We start from the raw sequence: 27,193 nt of genomic DNA, 5'->3' as shown, positions 1-27,193 counted from the left end.
TATCTTCCCATTGTCCTATATTTTCTTTTTCCTTTTCTTCTTACTATAATTTTCATAGGTTTTTATAGCTCAGTTTTGAATTATACAATTATTCTCATCCAAAATATATATTATTTATTTCAAGAAGAAGAAGATATACAATTCTACCGACAAGTAAGACACCATCACCCAATCATAATTTTTTAAAAAAAGTATGATAAATGAAAAATTAGTTCTTTCCCCTCTTTATCCTTGAACCTCTAGAATGAATAAAGAAAACAAAGATTTTTTTATAAATATACATATAATATAATCATTAAGCATGCTAAGCAAAATACCATTAGAAAGACCATTTGAGAGCCCCCATTACCACATTTACTATAATTTGAACCCCCAAGATCTGGTACTTTCTTTCCTTCTGTTTGATTGTAATTTCCTTTCAAATTCCATTTCCTTTTGATTTGATTTCTTCTTTTTTCGCACCAAGAACATTAAGTAAAGAAACAGGAAAGAGTACAAAAGAGACCCCTGTATGTATCATGGTCTGTGTGCTGGACCGTCCCCGAGGCTGCCCATGACATATGTAGGGGAAGCTAATATTGGTTAGCATCACATGTACAGATTTTGCAGCAAATACTAGATAAAATGAGCATATATTAGATTCTAGTACCTGAAATATGGAGGCCGATCAAAGGATAGATCTGAAGTTTTCGACAGGGTCTGACTCTTCGAGCATTGATGCTGCCTGGAGGCAATCTATGGCATCTGCAAGGCGACCATCATCCTTATGTACCATACCTAAGTGATACCAAGCCTTACGGTTGGTAGGTTCAATCCTCAAAGCATCTGAGAGTAAGGTTCTCGCCACAGGCAAAGAGTTAGATCCCAACTTGGACAACAATGCACCAATCCGTACCTTGGACGGAACATAAAAAGGGTCAAGCAAACTAGCATTGATATATGAAGCCAGTGCTTCTTGAATTTCTCCACGTTCTTGATGCATAAAGCCTGGAATGTTCGTTAACAAACTATTAGTACCATTATAATTATCTAGATTCTGGAATTTCTACCATTTAGTTCTCTGCATAATTATAACTCTAAAAACATAATTGTTCCCTTCTTTAACATTAAAGAAACCAATTCATAAACTTTTTTATAAATTATTTCCTACAAATAGATTTATATATACATGCATACACTAATATCATAAACAGCACTGAATATAAAAAAAACACTAGTTCATTAACAAAATCCTACTGAAGGGAATGAACATTGTACAATCTCCACTCCATTTCATTATATTAGAAATGAAGCCCACCGTGCTTGACTTCCTACACAATGATGGTAAGAACCACAAGCAATGACACTTAATCTGATCTAGTCATATACTTAATTCTATGAAATAATATAATGCTGTTGATCAAATCAAAGAACATAAAACAAGTAAATACCCAAACATAATGACATAATGCAAAAGCAAACTACACATTATGTATCTCTTTCTTAAATTCTTTTGTTAGCCTTTTGAACATTAAGGACTGTAAACCTTGATTGCACCAAAGTTGCAAGCCAAACTAACCAAATCAGGTCTTGGTTTAGCCAAGAAAAGTTTTGTTTATATTAGCCACATCAATTACAATCTCAAAGATAAATAGAGCAAAAATAAGTACACAAAGAGTTCCATTTTGTTGATGAGGTAACTGTTAACCCTCCTCTAGTCATTATATGATCAAAACTACATAGCAGTGCATCACTCCAACCCCATGATATTTCTTAAGCTAAGCTAGAATTAACCACATAAACAAAATTTAATCATGATGATGTAAATAATTTGAGATAAATAGTTAAGAAAACCTTACAACAAAATAGGACAAATTTATTGTAAACAGTTCTTTGACCTAAAATAAAAGCTCACCAAGAATAGAAACCCAAAGTAAGTCTCAACATTAACCTCCCACCATTCTAGAAAATATGTAATTTCTGAAGCTCTTTTGAGTTGTTAATTTTGCATTATACTTTTTGCCTTATTGCATTTAAAGCAAAAAAACAAAGAAGAAGAAGAAGCAAATCTTGCATTTTGGATACAAAAACAAAGTAATACTTCTGAAGAATTAAGAACATCATTTTCATGAATATAGAAACGCATGATTCAGTTTCATATGATTTTATTCTAAGTAGAGCCATTATGTTTGAATTTCCTTTTGTCATTTTCTCATTTTAAATCATAAATATGAATTTTATATTTTTATTATTTGCTTGCAGTAACTTCTGAGGATACCAATAGCATATAGAAAAAAGAATTGCAGCTTAAACTATCTGATTTCTAATGTTTGGACAGCAAAAGATAGAAGCCCCTTTTGATCACGTGCTAAGGATTTCATATGGTTATTTTAACTTACCTAAGTTCTAAAGAAGACCAACATTACTTAACCTAGATCCTTTTTCCCCTTTTTTCCTGACAATCATCTTGTCAAGAGGATAAGTTTTCTACCCAGTAGAAGACACAACAGATTTTAAATGTTCGGTGAACATGTCCAAGAAATGTCCTGGATGCAGCTGTAGTTATTTAAGTTACCTATATCAAGTGTTCTAACATTTCAGCCTCATACATCATTGCCAAAGCATCTATGATATCTACCAAATCTATTAGAAGGTAGTCCATGAGAACTGCTAGGTTGACTTGAATGTATAGAGCTGATTTCATAAATAGATTAGCAAATTAAGGAGTAACTATAAGCTTAACAAGTTGAAAGTAGAGGTGAAAAAGATGGTTCATTTGGTAAAATAAGGTTTTAAATCTTGCCTTCTGTATGCACCAGTTCCGCAGAATACTGTTTCATCGCCCTGGCTTTTTTCACACATACTTCTACATCCTTCCAGTGTGAAAGACTAGAGTACAGAGATGCAAGGCCATACCAAACTTCAAATTCTTTTACCTTATCATCCTCAACCTATCAGGTAAAAAAAGAGAATTAATTTGGAAGCAATAACAACCGAAGTATAAAACTTTTATAACACTCAGAGGATAGGCCTAACCCAAACTTTAAGTCCTGAAGGAGAAAAGAGAAAATAAGAAATCTAACAATAATAGCAAGGTAATAGAAAATATTGGAAAGAGTAATGTCATCAAATTCCAACATAGAGCCTTTTGACTAAAAAAAACAGTGACAAACTAAGCCTTTTTTTCCAATATATAGGGTTGATCAAATAGACCCTGTTATTCAATTGCCCTCGGTTTGGATCCATACATAAGATCAGTAAAAGTAAGGGCTTTTCTGGTTGTTCCTTGTAATGCCTCTATGGCTGTTCCCTCCCTCTTTTGGTAAGGATCCTGAATTAAGTCAGAACTTACTTCTTAGAATAGGACTTTGTCTCACATATCAATTGACAGTAAATCATCCACATTTCTAGGCTTGCCATACGTACATTGCATTGCAATTTTCTTTCTTTCTTTCTTCTTCTTCTTCTTCTTCTTTTTTTTTTTTTTTTTTTTTTTGCTAATTGCAATTTTATAATTGTATAACCTTGACGTAGAACAAGTAGGGGACTGAGATAGAAAATAGAAAATTAGATGGAAAATAAGAAAACAGACAAAAAATTTGGAAGTAACATAGAACATTAGGGAAGAAACGGACATAGGAAAGAAAAACCACAGAGAATCAGGGAAGAAACCAGAAGGAACCAATAGAAGAGAAAGAAAAACACAAAGAATCATGGGAGAATACCATAATGAATCAATAGAGAAGAAAATCTCAATAATCAATATCTCACATGTTCATCATCCTTCAATCCAAAAAAAGAAATGTTCATCACCCAGAACCTAATCAAAACTAAAATAACATACGCATTTATAAGCTAGCTAGACCTGCAAATACCAAATATAACACTAAAAACCTAATACTTGGAAATTAAATAAATTAAAACTAGCCTACATTTCTGAAAAATTATAATCAAGTTTGTAAAGCATAAAAGAAAGTCCTAGATAAATTAATCCCTCAACAAGCATATTTCTGTCCTCTATCAAACCATGTCATCATCCCTCATATATCACGCACAATGGCCAGACAAGTCTAAAAAAGACACTAAGTTGTGGCGTCTGCTCTAGAAAAACCATCTTCCATGAGACAGTTATGTGGACTCATTTTCACTCTTGTTTCAAGGGAGAGCTTTACAGTTTAACAACTTGACGCAAGCATCTGATGTTTGAAACCCAAAACCAACAGAATAGTTTTAATTGGTAACACAATTAAAGCACATTGTTGTCATAATTCGCATGTGTGTGTATACATTCTTAAAATAAGAACCTTGCTTCATCAGTTCAAGAAACAGAGTGATTTACTGAGCTTGATTTCTATGGAAAATGATGCAATTTGACAACCTACGCCACTTGGTACTACTAGTGCAGACATATTGCATTAGGGACATGTAAATGTGGCAAAAGCAACCACAAAAACATTCAAAATAAACATTATTAAGAAAAAGCTTTTTCTTTCTTTGACAACATTTAAGAAATTAAAATTCAGATTTGAACCTGAGAATCAATTTTCATAGGACCAGATGATTTTCTTTGGGCCTGAACCAAAGCAAGGAGGTAACAGTAAGTTTCAATAGCTTCCATGGGTCGTGACTGGGAGACCTTCAATTTTGCTTTCAGCCTGAGCAGTGGTCCTTGCTCCCATTTGCCAGTCTCATCCAATGCAGCATCAGTGACCACCTCAGCCTCTGTGAAACGCTGTTGAGCCGACAAAATTAGAGCAAGCAATCTCCAACCCTTCATTACAGAACCACCGGTTATATCAATGTACTTCTTCGCAAAACGCAAAGCAGCATTCAAATTCCGCAGCTCTGCATAATGAGCTCCCAACTCAAAGATTATATCAGGATTATCCTGCTCAAAGGAAAGTGCTGAATCTAAACATTTAAGCGCTTCATTCTGAAGACGGGACCTTTCAAAGTCAGAGGAAGAAACTTTAGCTTGCTTTCCCAAACAAAGACCTAACATACGAAGGCCAACACCCTTCAGATGTTCATCCACCCCTTTTGCATTATCGACTGCCCTCTGTGCATATCCTACTCCCTCAGCTGCAAGCTGAGAATCCTCACTACAGATCTTCGCAGCCAACAATAATGCTGTGAGATCATTAGGTCTTTCATTTATATGCAGAGACTTTCTTAATAGATTCATGGCAGCTTTGTTCTGTCCCACACCACTGCAACAAAGAGCTAAGAGATTCCAACGTTCAGTACGATGAAATACTCCAGGCTTGAGCTCTTCAAGTTGCTTCGATAAAACGGGAGTTTGGCTGCATAAAGAAAGCGCATACATTAAGTGATCCAAAACAGATGGATCCCACTGGATATCACCATGGTGAATTTTTCGCATAAGAACCAACAAAAGCAGAATAGCCTCTTCCAAATTATTTTTGGGTACATAAGCACCATCAGCTTGAGCACCTAAGCTAGGAGGGCCAGCCTCCAACCCACTATGCAAGAGAAAAACTGCAAATGCTTTCTGAATTCGCCCACAACAATCATTGTCTAAGTTCCATGGATTGAGCAGTACACGTCTATAAGCAGCCATTGCTTCTTGATAATTACCAGCTTGCTTCAAAAGCTCTGGAAGTAACTCAACCGCTTTACTGATCATCTCCTGCAATTTACTCTCAACTTGGGCATCAGGTATTCCTTGAGGAAATATCCTCCCCACAGCATCAAGAATATTTGCACAATCCTGAGCAGCCTCTACAAAACCAATGGGAACAAAATTCAACTTTCTTGAGGTATAGAAAAGGAGGAGAGGTTAATATATTTCCATTCTAAGTAAGACTTAAACATAAAAGGAAGGCGAAATGCTAAACTTTTTCCCATACCAGCAAATTTTCCGAGCTTTTGAAGGGACTTGACCTTTAAGTAAAAGCCTTCAAGAACGAGTCTGGCAGCTTGTTGGGACTGGGAATCAAGATTAGCACAACTATTTTCATGAGAAGAAGAATAAGTAGAAGAAGAAACAGAAGAAGAATTAGGATTAAGATGCTCATTACGGAAGGTTGCAGTTTTTGGATTGCAGCTTGCAGATCAATCCCATCAAGTACCCGAAGTGCCGCTTCTACATTTCCTCTTTGATACTCTAACCTTCCCAAAAGAGTTCTCGCTTCCTTCAAAACCAAACAAATCAAAATCTAATTTCTCCCAATTCCAGATCACCCCCGCCCCCCAAAAAAAGAAAGAAAAACAAACCTCGGAATTAAGGGACAAGCGTTCGCGTAAAGAAGATTCAGCTTCTTCAATATTGCCTTTGTCGAGTTTGGCTTCGACATCAGAGGTACTCATGGAAGTCCCATTGGCAGAAAACTCTCTTGCCGTAGAGGACTCTTGGGTTTGGCTAGGGGTTTCATCATCGGCCATTGGTGTATGAGATTGTGGAATTCGTATTGTATCGGTTTCAGCTCAGCTTTATTATTCAATTAAATAGTTGGAAGAAGAAAAAAATGTGAAGACAATGCCGCATGTTTTTTGGTTAAGGATCTGCAAAAGGAAGGAAGGAAGGAAGGAAGGAAGAAAGAAAGTCAAATGAAGGAAATAGGAATGGAAGAGAGGACGAAAGATTCGGATCTGTTTGCGGTCCTAACTCGCAAAGGCCTGTCAGTCAGTCACTCCCCTTCTCCCTGATTTCTTTCCCTTCTTTTTTTTAGTAATTGCACCAAAAAAACCATTTACTTTACAAATACCATCCATGTATTCAAAAACTTAATTAATTAAATTAAATAAATCATTTTATTTCAATTTGTAAAAATGATATGTAGAATTTTATTATTAAAATAATACGTAGCAACCAATACAAACCAATGCAAAACTGACCACATTGATTTCAAAACATGTGATACCAAATATTAACCCATATTTGTATTATAATATACAAATATTAAGAAGCTATATACACTAAAATTGTTATATTGATCGATAAAATATAAATATATAATTAAATTTAAAAAAGCACAAGATTGAGTAACATAACAATTTGAAATGAATTTGGATTAGTTTATATGCTCGGAAAAATTTAATTTGTTAAAATTATTCTTTTACTTTATATGTAAATGTAAAATAATAAAAATATATGGAAATAAATTTACAATATTTTGAAAAAATGTATAAATTTTAATCTTTTAAATTTTAAAAATACTTTATTTTGAAATTTTTACTTAATTATTACTAAACAAATAAATTATTGTACTTATTTATTACTCTTAAATATGCTATACAAGTATACATAATCCTAGAGAATTCTAGAGTTTGTGTAGTATATTATCAATTAATTAAATATTTTAAAATTTAAAAATACAAAAATATGTTTTTTAAATTAAAAAGTAATTAATTATTGACATGGCATACCATGTGAATTCAACATCAATAAAGTTAATATTTTTCCATTCATTCTAAAATGATTATTTTATAAAAATTAGAGGGTCAAATAAGTTATTATGCTATTATATATATAAACAAAAGTAAATGTTAAATTGCTTTATTATAGAGACTAGATCAAATTACTCGTTCTACATCGATTTAATCTTTTAATTAATTTTATAAAAAACTATTTTAATCCTATTCCTACTTATCAAATATATTCACCCAAGAAAGAGTGAGCGAAAGTTTTATATTAGAAAGAAAAGATACATTAATGAAGTTTGATAGGAGTTGGTCCTCAAATAAAATGTTGCTACAAATTCGGAAATAAATTTAACTAAATTAACAAAGTTGAAGCAATAAAAGAAATATGTGAAAATCGTAATTTTTTAAAACACAAAATGCAATCGAAAACATAGTTTTTAAAATTATATATAACAAAAAATTAAAGAATTTTAATGTTTTAAAAATATATTATCTATCCAACTAGCAGACATTATTGGGATGGTTTAACAACTTAATTTTATATAAAATTTTATTTTTTAATTTATGCTGCTCAATTTTGTTAATGAATTTATTTTGAAAGTTAAATCTTTATAATTAAATCATATATATTTCAACTTCCCATCTCTCACTTTCCCGCTGAACTTTCTGATAAAATAAAAGAAAGTTATTGAGAACTGTACTATCCTTCTCTTCTTGTATTTATCTATTAATCATTTTAATTACCTTTTTTAATTATTTTATTTTATTGATTATTTCAAATATATTTTTAAGAAAATTAAAAAAAGTTAGAGGAGATTAAGAAAATTTCTTTTCGGAAAAAAAGAAAACCTTTTTATGTTTCATTCTATTTAAAATTAAAGTTCTAGTTTTGAGGTTTTTTTAGAAAAAAAAAAAACGATTTGTGACACTGCTTGTAGGGTATAAAAAAAGTAAAAAAATTTATACTAGTGTATTTTAACAAGTGTTGTAGCTTTTTTTAGTGTTGTGTGAGATTGATTGAATTAGAACTCCCTTTTATTATGATTTAATTGAATCTCATTGGTTTGTCTTTTTTAACGGAACAATATGTTGACCATTGTTGTCCATACTAACACGTACACGTAATCCCGTCTTGGTCTATTGCCATTTCTATTAAATAACATCTTTTTCTCTTAAAAATATTTTTCAAGTTGCTTACTTCCATATATTACCTAGACAAGAGAATTGCATATTCCCTAAAAACAACCGCATAAAATAAATGTACCTCATTATAAATTGAAGTAATTCATCACTAATAATCTATCCCAAAATTGAAGGCATTGAAACAAAGAGAGACATATATAATAAACGTGTTACAATATGCTCCACTTATCTGCCAAAGCTTCAGTAATCCTTGCAATGCACATTGCAGCACTTAGTGGATAACCGGATACTGCAATAAGAAAAAAAAACCCATGTAAGTGTAGGCCTTGTCCCCTTAAGCATGATAAAAAACAAATTTCATGCTTGTAAAATGTAAGTCTTAGATAGCGTAATAAATCTTAGATTTGGATAATCGTCAACTATGAGTATGGTTCCAGCAAATGCATATTATTGGAGAATCATACACTTATATCTATATCCAATATAAGCATGGTAATTTAGCTTTCGTCAATCCTATTGCCTTAGCTTGCTCGATTCAATCGTTATTATGGGATTCGAGGGTTACGAATCAAGATCCTTGAAATTTTCGCAACACAATGTAACAAACATACAAATAAGAATGTGGAGCTCACTTGCTATAAAATCATCTATATAATCTAACTCTATTTTCCCATGAACCATCGCACCCACCTGAAAAAACATGCACAGCGATAGGATAAGGAAGCGACTATAAATAAAGAGAGAAGGATTGTATGTCACACAAGACTTACCACAAAAATAAGATTCACATCATCACCAACAACATCTACGTATTTCCTCATTTTAACTAATTTGTCTGAGCTATATGAGAAACTTGATGTGCAAGAAAAAGAACTTGAGTTCCGAAAACAACGGGCTTTTACAGACAACACGAGAAACAACAATCAAAGTCAAACCCACCTATTTTGCGAGAGTTGACAGGAAAGTAATTGGTTACGGGATTCTTTATCACTCGTAAAACATTTTCACACTTACCAACAGCAGTTATATTTAGTTTTTGTATTAATTGCACTGCATTATTGTAGAGTAGGTCAATAAGAAATAACCTGGTAAGAGTTTCAAAATGCAGCAGAGGAAATATAATCTCAGCAATGATAAGTTACATATGATACCAGAGAATCGCTTATATGTCCTTGGAATTCTAACATGAGGTTTAACTTCAAAAAGTACACCTTTCTCAGTTCTAACATATACAACTTACAATCTTCCAGCCTTATTGATCGGACTGTCTAGAATTGACAGTAGAGCCTATAGGGAAATGACAAAAATAGCAGTTAGTTCATCATAGCTTTAACAAAAAAAAATATAAAGATAGCAATAAATAACAAAAAAAAGAGGAGAACAATAACCTGATGTGTTATGTCAGGTCTGTAATCAGCAGGATTGTTGTTATTCTTCTGCAAGAAATTGGCATGATCATCCGAGTTCAAGAGTTGGAAACTCAGTAACAATTCACAACCAACAAGATAAATTAATTTGAAAATCAAACTTCTTTAATGAAAATTATCAATTAAAAACTACAAAAGCTCATACTCGTAAACGATAACAGAAGCATTAAGCACAATACGAAGTCTAAGTTCCATATACCTTTCCAACTTTAGCAACTTCTAATAGAGCCTTTTCAAGAACAAAAATGACCCTATTTTTGTTATTCTCACTGGGAGAAATTTGGATTCCCACAAGTTCATTTTTTCCAGTTTCACCTCATTTCTCTTCTTCTTTAACTTCGACTTCCTCTGTTGGCTTTTCAATAGCAACTCGCTTTGCCGGTTCTTTCTCTTTTCCTTATTTTACTTGTTCTTCTTTTTCATACTTCTCGCCTCTATTCTTCTGTTTCTTCCCTTTAATAGCATAAGGTCGTAGCATTTTATTGGCTTGAAATATTGTTATCCTTTAAATGAGAAGTAACATAGCAAAAGATAACACTACATTAGATTAAGACAATAATAAGCTTTTTTATTGGAATTGCATTCATTGCTATTTTAAAACCTCAATGCTACATAAGAATTTAAAATTATAATATATCAAATATACTAAAAACATAATAATAACTAGCATAAAAGAAAAAGAAACAAAATCAAAATATTGAGGATTGAAAACATATGATAAGCTACACTTCCTTTTTTGCTGTACAAATACCCAAATGCTTTAAAATATATATCTTGTTGCAATTTCTCAATGAACCTGAAAAGCAAATCAAATAGTCAACACTATGTTGATCCTATTATTAACCATCACATTTTCGCTGCGCATTCTAATTCTTATTCTCTCTAACTTCCTACTACTTTCCATAATGATTCTATTCATTACCACGAACTATTCTACGATAATTGTGCCAACGATTCCCTCTATTCACTATGACACTCTCATCTATAAATCTCATAATCATTTTTTTCTTTAATCAATAGTCCTTAACAGAATTCTCTACTTAATAGTTATGTTACCCAAAATTTACGAAGGCATAGTGCCTAAGTCTACTAACAAGAATAAATAAATTGATCATAAGATAAAAATACCCGCAATATCAACATTCGAATCTTGATCCTGAGGTTCCCTAATAGCATAAACCATACACAAATAAACAAATCTTGAGCACTAGCTCTCACGTTCACACCTCTAAGAGGCATATCTAATAATCTAACATACACACAAACAAATAAACAAATTATCTGAGTGGCAAGAAGATGATTCAACTCTCGTTCCTGCAAGTAAACTTTAAGATTAAAGAAAATGTGTTCCCATTCCTACCCCACATACAATTCAATGAAAACATTGCAAACAATCAAATGCAGTTCAAATAGAGTTATATCAACAATTCCAAGAAAACAGGGAAATTTAGACTCATTAGTTTCGAAACTCTAAACACACAACAATCACCTAGGTCTAAGCATTATTTGAACCTAGAGCTTTGATAGCACCAAATGTAGCACCCTATACCTGACCTGGACGCTAAGCCTGAATATCAGGATGCCGCACCATCGTCTCATGTCATATCCAACAAGTCAGTTTGCTATTCTCATCAATCTTAAGTCAATCATACTAGCTAGTTATCATTATCACGAGCTAACTTACATTAAATAGTCTTATAAACATATTAAAACATGCATAAGGTTCATTCAGCAAAATTCTCAAACCAGGTCCGTAGGTATCGGTATTGACACTAAGGTATCGATGTTTCCTTTAAGTGGTATCGATACCACCTGGAAAAACGATACCAAACTTGTATTCAGTTTCTCGACTAAATCCTAAAGTCTCAGAAATTATCGGTACATGTCATGAAGTATCGATAAATTTACCCTAAGTATCAGTACTCGAGCAAAGGTATCGATACCAAATCTCTATTCTAACTTTCTGCACGTTTCAAAACACAGATGTATCAATTTTAAAACCTGATTATCGATATCTCTACTCTAGACCTCAAAAATGTAGCATACATAAGCAATTAATCCTTTCCAGTTTAGTTCCTAAATCTCATGCATAAATTATTTCAACAAATAATCATTCAACGGCCTAATTAACAGTTAAATATTGCAAAATAGTGTCCGAGCAAGTAACATCAATCCATCTCATGTTCATGAACTCAAGCATAATAACATGTAATCCTGATAAACCGAACCAATAACCAGCAAAATGTCTAAAAATCAATAAGGCTATAACGAGTCTACCACATTGGCCTATCACATTGCCTTTATTCCTCAAACATAAATAAGCATAGAACACCTACTAATAGAACCTAAATAATAGGCTTGGACCACTCATTTGAAGGCCACACTGCTTACACCGACACTACTTATCTTCAATGGTTAAAGAAGGGAGTGGGTGAGCTTAACAAGCTCAGTGAATGCCTAGAACAACTATCATGCAAATAGTTCATCAAGCATTAACGAAACAACCATATAGCATAGCTTTAACAGTTCCAACTTTAGTGTTATAATATACTTACTCGTGCATTATTATTAGTTATTTTACATGGTAAACATATTCACTTTTAAGCATATATCCAGTTACACATATAATCACCTAACATTTAAGTATATATCACAATATTCAAAACATTTTTATAGATAAATTGCATAATGGTCACGTACTCATTTAGGCATACATCACGTTACACATATATACATTTTAAGATAATTTGGCACTTGAGCTATAAAACATAAAAGTGAGTTCTACCATATAATTTGGCACTTGAGCTATAAAACATAAAAGTGAGTTCTACCATCACTCATCGGATACGCGGATCTTCAACACACCAAATATAGACTCATAGAGTCAAACATGTCCCAAAAGTGAAGCGTAAAGTTAATACTCTCCTTATTTCCCCTTACATGTCCCGTTGAATGGAGCTTAGCTCATATTCCCTTATCCCTCTAACATGTCCCAGGGCCTTAACGCCCAAAATCACTATACATATAAGTGAGTACTCACAATTCTATGGCATGCCAACTATATCCAACGATTTCAAGATCACAAGGCCAAAATATCTGAAGTCAAACACATATCACTTACCGATTATCCGTGCACAATCATTACATATTTGCATCTTTAGTGAAACACTGTCACTAAAATTTAACATATACATAACATGTACATATTTGCACTTTCACAACAGTTATCATAACCACATATCATATGTTATAGCATTTCATTTCAATTCACATTTTCAGAAACACGTAAGCACTTTGTTCACAAGATAACATAGGTATGAGGAAGCTTACACTCGGAATTTAGAGTAGGGGTTTAGGCTACAACTAAATTCTCAAATAATGCATTGAATATTGTATGCAAGTAATTATTTCAAATACTCACCAATTATGCTTTCGTCGAAAAGCCGAAAGCTCAAACTAGCTTTTCCTTACCTTTATGTCTACTTGTAGAAGGTCCTATCGAATCTGGAACTTCAACACAACAATTCACACGAAAATACATTCAATAATCAGCTAAGAACACACCAAACCGTTTCGCTAACCGCGTTGTGTCATCGATGTTTAACACTGTTTCAAACAAGAAGATTGCTATTTTAGGGTTTGCTTTCAAGAAGGATACTGGTGATACTAGGGAGACCCCAGCCATTGATGTATGCAAGGGGCTATTGGGAGATAAAGCTCGGTTGAGCATATTCGATCCACAGTCATTGTGGACCAGATCCAAAGGACCTTACCATGAAAAAATTTGATGGGATCATCCCTTCACTTGCGACCCATGAGTCCCACAACGTGAAGCAAGTCACTTGTGTGTGGGATGCTTATGAAGCTACAAAGGATGCTCATGGAATATGTATTCTAATCGAGTGGGATGAATTCAAGAATCTTGACTTCAAGAGGATATACGACAACATGCAAAAGCCACTTTTGTCTTTGATGGCCGAACATTGTGAACGTGGACCGGTGAGGAGATTGGTTTCATAGTGTACTCAATTGGCAAGCCACTTGATGCATGGCTCAAGGACATGCTGCGATGGCATAAATGATGCATGCAGAGGTTATCGATGCACGTCAATGTCGGTTTGATTCTTTACTACCTATCTTTTTGACAGGTTTTATTGTTTCCTTGCGTTCCCTTCCCCATGGTAGCCAAGCATTTGAAGGCAGTAAACGGCTCTTCGTTGTGCCACACATTGTATTCAATAATATTTACCATCTACTCTGTTGTTTGTTAGAAAACTTGATATTATTTTTGGATTTCATCTAATTTCATATTCAATTTGTCTCTTTATTGAAATAATTTTACTTCTGGCTGCTGAATTTTGCTTTCACACAAATGAGTGGGACAAAATAGCTTCACTAAAACTCTTGTGTTTCGTGGTGGAAAAAGTATATTTAAAAACTGAAAATGCCAATTAAAAATTAGTTTATCTTAAAATTTAAGTTATTAATAATATTAATATTAAAAATCCATATAAATATTTAACCTAACGATTCAGTAATCAAATTGTTATTAATCAATAACATTCGTGACCTAATTGTAAAAATTGAAATATAGATTACTAAAACGTAAACTTAAATAAAGATATAAGAATATATTTTTGTTGTTTACTTTTATTTTTATCTATAAACTCTGGACTTCTTATTATTAGTTGCACATGATTGAATCTAACAACTAAGCTTCATGTGGCATAACACTAGAACGTGAGTAAAAGTGATTACAAGAAAGACATTTTTTTCAAAAAATAAATCGGCGTGCCAATTTGGGTACTTTGAATATGACTCTTATAATTTGATTGGACTACGGAATTGGACGGCTTGGATCCATTTTGGGTCCGTCAATTCGGATATATTAATTTGTACTTTAATGTTGGGTTATTTTGTCAGTTTATACTATTTTGGTTTTGAATTATTATGATTTTCGATAATTTTAAGTTGGAGTCCTTTTCAAAATTATATGGTCTAATTTTATGGATTATGGAATTTTATGTTTAATTATTCAAGTTTAATTTAATACATAGATTATTCTGAATCATATCATTTTAATTCAAATTATTTGTAATTTTTACTCATATTTTTCTGTTTGACTATTAACATCGTAATTTTAAAATAAATTTAACTTAAAGTTGAATAAATTATTAAATTTATTATTAAATATTTAATGATTAATAAAAAATTTATGAAATAAATACAATTATAAATTTAACTTAATTAACTTAAAATATATAAAACTATAAAAAGTATTTTTTTTTTTTTTGGAATGGATGAAAATAGTTATTATTTATTTTAGACATGAACTTTGATTCAATGTGTAATTTGATATATAATCTTTTATTTTGTGCAATTATATACATGAAACTTTGAGGTAGTTCAAATTAGAGGTGATCATGGACCGAGCCTGGTTCAGAATGGGCCCAACCAAAATTTTAGGCCTATTTGCTAGGCCCGAGCCCGACCCAATTAAAAATGTTAAAACCCAGACCCGACCCGGCCCGTATTATTTTTTTATATAAATTTTTAAAAAATATATAATACATCAAAAATACTAAAAATATTAAAATAAATGTTTCCCTACAAATTGAAAATAATTTTTTTTAAAAATATGTATACTTAAATAACATTAAAATAGGTGAAATGATAACAAAATAGGAAAAAAAGAGAGTAAAAAACAGCAAAAAAGTGCAATTTCTTTCTACATATTCCGGGCCGGAAAAAGCTTTACCCGAGGCCCGACCAATTTTCTAAATGGGTCTTATTTTTTTGTCTAAGCCTATTTTTCGGACCTATATTTTTATCCAATTCCTCCCACTTTTCGGACGAGTCTTTGAGTCAGGCTAGGCCCATGAGCAAGTCTAGTTCAAATTAGATGTGCTCATGGGCCGGGCAGCCCGGCCCGGCCCGACGGCCCGCCCGAAATATGGGAGGGTTTGGGTAAAAATATAGGCCCAAATATGGGCTTAGGCAAAAAAGAGGCCCGTTAGAAAACGGGCGAACCTTAGGCACCACTTTTTTGACCCGCCCGACCGATTTAATAAATATTTTTTTAATTTTAAAATATTTTTACATACTTTTTAATTTTTAAAATTTTAAAATACTTTTTTAATTTTTTAATTTTAAAATATTTTTAAAATATTTTTAATTTTAAAATATTTTAAAATATTTTAAAATACTTTTTAATTTTTAAAATTTTAAAATAAAATGGGCGGGCAGGTCGGACCCGGCTTATGATTTTTCGGGCCGGCTGGGCAAAATCTTAGGCCCATATTTGGTCGCGAGGCAAGCCAGGCCCGCCTAGGATCCAGTCGAAATTTTTATGGGCCAAGCCCGAACCCGGCCCGGCCCAGCCCATGAGCACCTCTAGTTCAAATGCATATATGAAACTTTAATTTTGATTCAACTACCACTAAACGTAACACCCCTCACTCGTATCTATCACCGGATTAGGGTTCCAAGATGCTACAACACATAACAAACAAAATCATGCTATATCAATTCAAATTTCCTCTAAACAATAATCATTCATAAATCATATAATCAAAAACACGTTATTCATACATTATTGGGGTTAAATCGAGCTTACGGAAGCTCTAAAGCAATTCAGAACAAAATAATGACTAATTTGAAACATTTTAAAAAAGTGTAGCAAAAATATAAAACAGGGGTCACACGACCTCAACAATCATACACATTTAAAGAAAGAAATACATCAATTAATTTTTATATTGGGTAAATATAATTATTTATGTATTGAATATATAGACATAAAATGATGCTATACTAATAATTTGTGAGAATTGGAAAAGTTCAAATTTCATGTATAAAATTGCACAAAATCAAAGTTCATGTATAAAATTGCACATTAAACCAAAATTTATATATAATTTTGATATTTATCCTTTAATTTTATTTCATTTTAAACTATCATTTCTGTGAATTACATTTTAATCTTTAATATTTTTATTGTTAATTACATTTATTCAATTTAAAATTTTGATTTTTTTGTTAATAATATTATATAAATTTTAAATTATGGATAAGCAAAATTCAATTAAATTTTTAGGATTTAAAAATGTAAAATGTAAAACAAATTAGTTAGAAATCTTGCTAGGATTTTTAACTTAATTAAATCCAGAATTTTATTTTTAAAAATATGTCAAATATAATCGAAATAAAAATATTTTTAAATTTCAAAATATATCAATTTTAAAATTTTGTATACATTTTAATAATTTCTCTATATTTATTAATTTTATTTTTAAATAAAGAGATAATATTTATTATTTTATTAAGGACTATTTTACCTATAAAGGCCCTTTTTCCAAATTTATTTACGAAAATCGGACAATTTTTGCGTTATTTACCGGAAAGGCCTAAAAATGATAAAACATGTCCACGTAGGAGCGTTTTTGAGTTAAATTTCAGCAAAACGTACCCCTGGGAGAGCGATTTTGCCATGTCAACACAAAATGCGCTGATGTCGACACGCTTTGTTGACGTGGCAAAATTGTTACCCGAGGGGCGCGTTTTGCTCTGTGTTTTGTTTTCCCAACGACTACTTTATTTTTTGACCGTTGGGGGGTCCAACAGTAAAAAAAAATTCTATAAAAACCCCCTCCTATTTTTTTACACCTTATTTATTCAAAAATTGGCAAAAAAACTCTCAAATTTCTCCCTAAATTTCTCAAAGCTCTCAAATTTTTCCTTAAATTTCTCAAAACTCTCTTTAATTAATTATTTCCCTTTAATTTTTTTCTAAATTAGTATTATTTTTTATAATTTTAAAAATATTTGATCATGTCAAGAATGACCGGGAAATTAATTTGTCTCGATCATAAACATATCTCCATTGAACAAATGAAAATGGTAAGGGTTAATTTTAATTTTTGAATATTATTTAATATTTTTTTCTTTCATGTAATTTTAATTATTTTTAATTTTTTAATTTTTTATAACAGTCCATAGATCTGGTGTTACAATTTTATATTCGTAATATGTCTAGTCCTCCATCACCGTTAGGGATGTGCATAATTCGGGTAAAACCGAAAAAATTTGGTTAACCGACCGAATTCGGTTAATCGGTCGGTTAACCAAATTTTTTCGGTCAGGCGTCGGTTAATTTTTTTATGATTTTTTGGTTAACGGTTAATTCGGTTCGAAACCGGTCAGTTAACCAAAAAAATTAATAAATAAAATTATTCAACCAAACCTAATTACCCAACCCAATTACCAACCCAACCCAATTGCTCAACCCAATAAAACTAAAACTAAAGTCTACCCAATTGCCAACACAATAAAAATAAAACTAAAGTTTAACTCTTAAGTATCTACCCAATTACACTTTTTTTTTTAGGTTTAATGCAAATGGAGATTTTTTGGAGAGAAGAAATAGATATAAATGGAGAATATTAAATACTTACATTTCAACTATGTGTTAATTTCAAGAATTATTTAATGTTTTTAATTATGTAGTGATTCAAAGATTTATGTAATATTTTTAATTATGTAGTGATTCCATTCGGGTAATTCAGGTAATTCGGTTAATTTTTAATCAAAAATAAAAACCATACAATTTTCGGTTAATTCGGTTAACCGACCTAATTAACTGAAAAAATTTCGGTTCGGTTAATTTTTTTAAAAATTCGGTTCGGTTAACGGTTAAAAATTTTGGAAGGTCGGTTAATTCGGTTATAGCTATTTTGGGTCCGTTAACCGAATACACACCCTTAATCACCGTTAATAGAAAATTACTTGAGGGAAGCGGGTTTTTGGCACATGGCCACTATAGGTCGAGGGTGCAAGAAGGACCCGAAACTTATCAATGCGTTAATAGAGAGGTGGAGACCCGAGACACATACATTTCATCTTCCATGCAGAGAGTGTACCATTATTTTGGAGGACGTGCAGTTACAATTAGGATTATTGGTGGATGGGTCCGCACTCACCGGGTCCATTCAGTCTGTTGATTGGTGAGCCATATACTACGATCTATTGGGTGCTATTCCAAATAATATTTACGGAGGTCGGATCGAGATGGGCTGGTTACGAGACACATTCCCAGAGCAGAGGAATGATTCGACTGAAGTAAAAAGAATACGATATGCTTGGGCATACATCCTTGAGATGATTGGAGGTTATTTCATGTCGGACTTGTCACGAAACCTCGTACATATGGGATGGCTGCTGAAACTCGTTGATTTTAGAGCAGCTGGCAAATTTAGTTGGGGGTCTGCTGTGTTGGCAACCTTGTACAGGGAGATGTGCGGGGTTCTACCAAATAAAGCCAAAATCGGAGGTTGTCTATCACTACTACAATTATGGGCTCAATTTCGCTTTCCATTTTTACGTCATCGACTGAACCACCCACATACATTCTCACTCATAACGAGGTAAAATTTATATTTGATTTTACAATTATTACATAGATTTAGAATATAATTATATGCTAAAAATTTATTTAATTAGGTGGAACCATTCAACGAGTTATGTTGGAATACCTACCGCTTTTGAAGATATACGACTTCTATTAGACTAACGGTCGGAAGCGCAAGTAAGTATTAAATGAAATATATATAAATAAAATAGTCGCTTCATATTTAGTAGTTAGTATTATGTATGTATCTAATATTTTTATCATTTTCATATAGTTTCAATGGACACCATACGAGGATCCAACAATTCAAGCAGCAATTCTTGATGAATTCTTTCAAAATCTGAATATTTGGCATGTTAAGGTCCCATTGGTCAACCTATCTACTGTCGAGATGCACCAGACAAATTTGGATTCCGACGACCGATTCCCGAGGCACCTAAGGTGCTCGATAATGAGCACAAAATTAACTTACGGCAAACGAATACGAATTTGTCAGCATTCTTCTCGAAATCTATCAAAATTTGGAAAAATCACTGTGATCATATACCTACTCGCGAACCGATTATCGTTTCAGAGTTAGCGTGCGCACCGGATTACATGCCATGATTTAGGATCCATGGCAAGCCATATTTGCTGTCGAAAGAGCAGAGGAGTCGAGAAATTCGTGTCGAAAGAGAACGACGAGGCCCTTTAAATCTAAAGAGAATGAATGATGGCACGGGCCCATCAATAACCCCCATACAATCACTAGGCCCAACGCCTCAACCGACGACACCCACACCATAGCCCCTTTAGATTATGCCAGGTGCATATCCTAACCCTTATATGTTTCTTTTTCCCAATCCTATGCTAGGTTGGAATGCATGGCCTGATGCATCTCCTTTCTCGATGACTCCGACTCAACCCCCAATATATAGGTCATCGTCACCGGAGGGATCGCACGAGGCACCGTCTGGAAGCTCATCTCATTACAAATCCCTATCGCCTTATGGGATTCAAACACCTCCGCAGTGGGTGATGCAAACTCCTCCATATTTTTTATTCTATCAATGTGGGTCATCCTCCTAACACCCACAACCGTCATCCTTCCAACACCCACAATCGGAGCAACCACAACCCTCACCGAAAGCTGAACCAAGGAGAAATCCAGCACGTAAACGTTGACCACCCTAATGTGGCACTGATTCCGACTGGCACATATATTAATTTTAAAAAAAAATATATATTTATACAAACTTTTTTTATATTATTTCATTTAATAGAATAAAATTTGTTTTTAATATTTTAATATTAAATTATTCTTATATTTTTATTTAATAAAATAGAAGTTCTTTTGAATAAGGCAATAGAAATAATGCAACATAGTTTCATTACAGCAATTATCAACTATTTTGGTTTGGACATGATCGAATTGTATGATCTGGGTTCCTACACCATCTACATAACTTCTGTTGGTTCGTTCTTTCCTGGATATCCATATTATTACGTATTCTACTCGAGCAAGGTCGACCTTTTGGTTTGCGACACAATTCTCTATCTGGTAACAACTTAAACGGAGCAAGCGATATAGACGGTCGCTTACGTTCATCTAGGACCGGTGGGAAAACGTGTTTGCACACATTGTACATGTATTCTATTTTGTACACTTCGTCGACATATCTCATGGGATCCAAACAGAGATTCTAACAAGCTGTAATTGCATGAGCGCATGGATAAGTGCGTCAAACGTTCCACAGTCGCAAGTCCTATTTCCCAAGTGTACACGATATTGCCCACTGGTAATACCTTGGTTCGATCTGTCAAACTCGATCACACGAAACTATAGATTGTCGCAACCGTGACACACCACGTGCATGGTGTTGGTCCGCGCCTTCACCTTGTTAATTTCTTACAATACCTTCCGGAACCATACATGGCCTCCCTCCATTTGGCCTTTATAACTCGCTGCTTGCTTTGAAAATAGTACCGCCAAACGAAAATATGTCTATCGCACAACCGAGGTTATCAAAAAATGACGTATTCCTTTTAAAACATAATTTATGCATTCAACCAGGTTTGAGGTCATATGACCATATCGCAAGCCACCGCCGTATGCTTTTGTCCACTATTCGAAAGCTATGTTACAGAGGTAATCTACGCCTTGGTCATTAACTGAACGCAAAATCTCCAACATCTCATAAAAACGGTCCTTATTGGTCTCGTACCCTGCCAATATAAGTTGATAGCAAAAATTACATACCACTATTCCATTCAAAATAAATTGAATATTACAAACGACATTATATTAATAGAGATTAAATACCTTGTTGGTCACTTGCTGTCGTTCAGTGGTAGACTAATATTGTCCGTAGTAGTTGAACGCAGCGTGTCTTAAACAATATTGATGGTGTGTGCAATCCTATAGGCTTCCATGTCGCTCAATTGCTGCTAGTATTCCAGTGCCCCGATCTGATATAACGCAAATATCAAGTTGGAGGCATACATGCTCCTTAACCTAGAAAGAAAGAAATCACAATCATCACTTGACTCCCTCGTTTTTATTGCAAACGCAATTGGAAGGATTTGTCTACCACCATCCTATGCCATAGTTAGCAATAGCCAATGGGTATATATACCATACATAAAGGTACCGTCAATTTTTACCAATGACTTACAGTACACAAATGTGTCCCGGCATTACTTAAAGCTCCAGAACAGACGCTTGAACACTTGGCATCCATAGAGCAATTGGTCGTTGTAGTATGCAGGGCTCATTTCAAGGTCTGTTATGCACCTGGGATGTACCTCTCATGCACCTAACACCACTGCCACACCTTATTATATTAAGCGTCCCATCCACTATACATCTTTTCTAACGCCTTCTGTTTAGCTATCCAAGCCTTGCGGTAAGATGGTTGTACCTCAATTAGCTACGAATATTAGCAATTAAGACCGACACAGAAATCTTGGAATTCACCTTCACCATCGGTAGTATTAACCTAGCTATCATACATGAATCCATCCTAGGATTAACTTGTGAAACACCTGTCAACAAAGTACGTTAAATAATGCAACATTAAGTAATAACATTATTATTTAAAAACCCTAAACACCCAGTAATACTCTACCGGCAACACAGGTATGTGGACTTTTGTGCTTTTTTATCTTCCACAAGCTTGTCTTTTTCTTAACCGAAGCCATGATTTTTCATGAACATGTACCATCTTACACTACACACTTGGCCTCGAACTTCTCGGATTTGGATTTAACTATGTTGTTGTTAACCTCGTGATTGATGTTATGTTGTTTCAATACACCAAGAAAACTATCCTTATCGGAAAGCTCCTTACCAACTTCCAATTTACCCGAATCCAATGACAAACTTGTACGGTCATGCCTTCTGTGTTGTAGCTCTAGAAACTCCAACGAATCATCGGCTGATATATTGACATTATGCATGTGAGCTGGAGGCGAGTACGCTCTGAATCGCGGATCTTCTTCTTTTTTATCTGAACCCCCTTCAACGTCTTCAAGTTCAGATGGAACAGGCTTCAGTTCAAAAAATAATGCAACTTCTGCACCATTGGAGCCAGGCTCTTGAGATGGATCCATATTGGACGTATTATCTAACCCACCATCATCTGCAATATACGAGGTCCCCTCGCCGGTAGACGTCGTAAGGAGTACATCATCCCTTCTTGTGGACGTTTCGTAACATCCCTAATCAGATGTGGATTGCCAACCACTAGAAGTTGATGTTATTCCCCAATACCTATTTCCAGCATCGAACATCGACCTACCGATGTGCATGTCCCATCTACTAACCGAGTGTTATTTAGGAGTTCTGTATTCCATACTGTCACCAAATACGGGCGCTTCCATGTTCTGCCTCCTACTAACGAAGTGTCAGGTAGGGGTCGTGTATTCCTCTTGAACTGCAGTAGATGTTCAAGTCGCAAATGCTTCATTTGGCGATGAAAATTGTACATATAACTCAAGATAGGGTGAACCACTAGCGAGATGAGTTTGCACCATCGCCTCCAAGCTACGACCACCTTTGATATCAAATGAGTCATATGTCACGGGATCAATCAATGCACAAAATTGACACTTAATAGAAAAAACCCTCATTGGTGTCGTTCTGAAGATTTTGCGCCTAATTCTTTTACGAAGTTCTGTCAAATCTATGTTTTTGTTAAAAATCATTCGCGTTGTATTCTTCGATAAAAAAATAATATCGTTCTCGGTGTCACGGGCCTCACCATCATAGTAAATAATAGCACTAATACGTTCACTCATCTTCAATTTTTATTCTGCTTAGCCTTTCTAATTTTTCTTGTTGTAACTTATGCAACCTGATACTGAAATTTGGCTAATTTATAGCCTTAGGCCAAACAGGAACTATTGTAGAAAAAGAGCGTCCACGTGGGAGCTTTTTTCATCAATTTTGCTGATAGTGCATCCTGCTTGAAGCGTTTTTGACACTATTTGTTCAGAACAGTCTTCTCAAAATTATTTTTTCAAGAACTACAGTAGAAAAAGAGCGTCCACGTGGGAGCTTTTTTCATCAATTTTGTTGACAGTCAATCCTGCTTGAAGCGTTTTTGACACTATTTGTTCAGAACTGTCTTCTCAAAATAATTTTTTCAAGACTAAAATAGAAAAAGAATCGTTATTGTCAATACAATTTTCCCTAAATCCTAAACCTAAACACAAAGTTATTTAAAAAAAACTAAACCCTAATTTAATTAATTTTATTACAAACTCTAAACCCCGAATTAATTAATTTTAAAAAAACACTAAACCATAATTTATTTTTTAAAATCACTAAACCTTTAACCAAAATTATTTTAACCCTAAACCTACAACCCCAACCCTAACTTAGTTTAACAAAACCCTAACCCTAAAACCTAAAAAACATAAACCAAAAAACCCTAGGGACTAAACATGCAAAAAACCCTAACCTAGAAAAACACACACGGAGCAAAATGCGCCCCTAGGGGAGCGATTTTGCAACGTCAGTAAAGCGCGTCCCCGTCAGCGTGTTTTGCGCTGACATGGCAAAATTGCTACCCTAGGGGCGCGTTTTGCTAAAATTTTACCCAAAAACACTCCTACGTGGACTCGTTCTGTCATTTTCGGCCCCTTTTTGGTAAATAATGCAAAAATTGCCCCACTTTCGTAAATATACAGTGAAAACGGCCTTTATAGGTAAAATAGTCGTTATTAAGTATTTATTGTACAATTTCCTTTCGAGATCATACTAAAATTGCATATATTTATGACAATACAAATGACCATTGCAATTTACAAGTTATAAATTAAAACAAATTCATAATTTAAGTGGTAAATATTATTTTTATTTTGGGTTAAATATAAAATTAGTATCTAAACTTGTCCACTTCTCTCAGATTGGTATCTATGGTTTTTTTGCCCCAGATTGGTACCTGAACATTTTTTCTGAACACTGGTTTGGTACCTGAGCCTAATGCCATTTAAGTTTTGCTAACGTGGTAGTGCTGGCCAATTACGCGCCACCACGTGTCGTAATCTACGAACCCTATTTGACTCTTTTTTTTAGCTCCTAACTCGACCCCTTTGGCTTTTTTATTTTAATTTTTTTCCTTTAAAGTTATATTTCATTAATTTTTCCATCATTTTTCACCATATTCTTCAACATTTCTTTTCTTTCGTTTTCTCTCTGCATCGTCTTATCTGCCATTTTCTTTTCTTTTGTTTCTTCAACAGTTTTCAACATCTTGCATCTCTTTCTTTTTTCCAGCTCTGGTTTTCTCTTAAATTTTCCCCTTTCATTCCCGTGTTTTCTTTCCTCTTCTTCGTTTTCCATCTCCTTCACGTCTCCACCCTGTTTTCTTCTATGAACAGAAAATCAAGTGCATACAGAAGTGTTGTGTACTGTCATTGCGGTTTAAGGGCACCAGTTTGCAACGCTAATACTCCAAAGAACAAAAGGAGACAATTCTTTGGGTGTTCAAAGTTCAAAGAGGTAAATTAGGGTTTAGGGTTTTGATTTGTCATTGTAATTTATAAAAAAGTGTTGTGTACCGCCATTGTTTAATATTCTATTTGTTTTTTGTTGTATGTATAAAATGAAGATCGGGGATGTGATTTTGGGTTGAAGGTGATAGTGAGGGGATGAACTGAACTGTAAAAGAAGAAGGATGTAGAATCGATGAAATAATGCTAGGAAATAATATGTTATTGACAGAGAACATGAGATTAACACTTGAGAATGAGGAGCTCAATATCGACGAAATGCAAAGAATGCGACCGAGGGTAACTCGTTTGGAAGAGAAGATAAAATTGTACAAGGATAAAATGTCCAGGAACAACAAATTAATAGTTCCTTATAAGTTGTTGTTAATTGTATCATGAATGACTTTTTTGGTTATCTTGCTTCTGAATGGTGAAATGTTGTTCATGCATTTCCATTAGTTGTTAAAAATGACTGAATTGAATGGAATGGAAAGTATTTTTTTTGTTATCCATAAATAAGCATCCATTACAAACAAAATTGAACCATCCATTAAAATTCAAACATCAATAAAATGTCCATCAAAACACAACCATCAATTAAACCATCCACCATTGAAATACATCCAACAAAATAAAACCATCCATTGTATGTTAACAAAATAGGACCATCAAATTAAACATGGATTAACATCTATTATCTCAATGGCTTACAATTGTGCTTGGGTAGGTATTTGGACTTAGCCTTTTTCGTGTTCCTACTTTCCTAAGTTCCACCAGCAATTTCCTTGTCTTTCTTTTTATTGGTGCACTTGGTTGGGGTAGTCATTGTGGTTTCCCCTCTCATACCAGGCTACAATGCATAAAATACATAATTAAAAAACATGTCATCAAAATACAATAAACAGTTTAGAAGTTGGCTACTTACAATCAAAATTTACATCATTGTCCTGTCATCGATGAATAACCCAATCCCTTGCACAACTTGTTTTCCCTACTACTAAGTCTTGTAAGTATTTGTTGTGTTGAAGAGGTTGGCATGGTGTGTAACAACCCTAACTCATCTCCGTCGTCGGATTAGGATTACTGGCATTATAGTACAATTCAGAATATTTAAACTCAAATAGGAACAATTACACAAATTATATTATAGTATTCAATAACTCACATGAATCATGGTAAGAATACATTTACGAACCTTAAATCAAGTCTACGAGGCCCTAATAACAATTTGAAATCAATTAGGGATCATTTTGAAACAAAACAGAAAAATCTAAGAAACAGGAAAATAGGGGTCACACAGTCGTATGGCCAGGCTGTGTCACACAGTCTAGACTGTGTAAGAACTCGAAGTATGGACACACGACCGTGTCCTAGCCCGTGTGTCTGCCTATGTGTATATTCGAAATAAGGTCACACGGTTGTGTCGTAGGTCGTGTGCCAAATCGTGTGTATATTCGAATTATTAATATACGGTCGTGTCGGAGGTCGTGTGTCAGCCCGTACGTGCATTCAATGTTGGGTCACACGGTCGTGTCATAAACCGTTTACCAGACCGTGTAACATACTGACTTGAGACATACGGCCGTGTTTTAAACCGTGTGAAACCTGCACTTAAAACAATAATGACACACACCTGTGTGGGGTGACTGTGTGTGGCACATGGCAGTGTGACGGCCTATGTCCCAGGTTGTGTGCTACCTAGATTGCCCCTAAAACAAGTCATTTTCTACCCATTTGCTTTTGTGCTAAGTTATACAATAAACACATGTTTCCAAGTCTTCAAAACACATTCAAATACTCTTAAAAAATTTCAAAACAAACAACCTATGTGTCTAACCAATGTGTCTTTATTGACACCATAATTCAATAAACAAAT

General features: G+C 33.8%; 2 protein-coding genes and 1 pseudogene across 2 annotated transcripts; 1 reads left to right on the top strand and 2 right to left on the bottom strand.

Moving 5' to 3' along the window:
- Positions 1-203: 203 nt before the first annotated feature.
- LOC105765252 (protein NPG1) lies at positions 204-6,655 on the bottom strand. The gene is made up of 7 exons (XM_052625545.1): positions 6,217-6,655; positions 6,021-6,134; positions 5,850-5,928; positions 4,511-5,721; positions 2,783-2,930; positions 650-987; positions 204-547 (listed from the first exon to the last, which is right to left on the bottom strand). The coding sequence occupies exons 1-6, from the start codon at positions 6,382-6,384 to the stop codon at positions 668-670; spliced, it is 2,040 nt and encodes a 679-aa protein (XP_052481505.1). The 5' UTR covers positions 6,385-6,655; the 3' UTR covers positions 204-547; positions 650-667.
- Positions 6,656-8,717: 2,062 nt separating this feature from the next.
- LOC105765251 (uncharacterized) lies at positions 8,718-10,413 on the bottom strand (annotated as a pseudogene).
- A 3,096-nt stretch (positions 10,414-13,509) lies between these two features.
- Positions 13,510-14,280, top strand: LOC105765250 (UDP-glucose 6-dehydrogenase 2). The gene is given in 4 exon segments (XM_012584252.2): positions 13,510-13,676; positions 13,679-13,762; positions 13,765-13,893; positions 13,896-14,280. Coding segments are annotated over 4 exon segments (480 nt in total). The 5' UTR covers positions 13,510-13,531; the 3' UTR covers positions 14,018-14,280.
- Positions 14,281-27,193: the final 12,913 nt, after the last annotated feature.

This window comes from Gossypium raimondii, chromosome 12, assembly GCF_025698545.1.
Source record: "Gossypium raimondii isolate GPD5lz chromosome 12, ASM2569854v1, whole genome shotgun sequence".
NCBI lineage: Eukaryota > Viridiplantae > Streptophyta > Magnoliopsida > Malvales > Malvaceae > Gossypium > Gossypium raimondii.
This window is presented reverse-complemented; position numbering and strand designations above follow the sequence as displayed.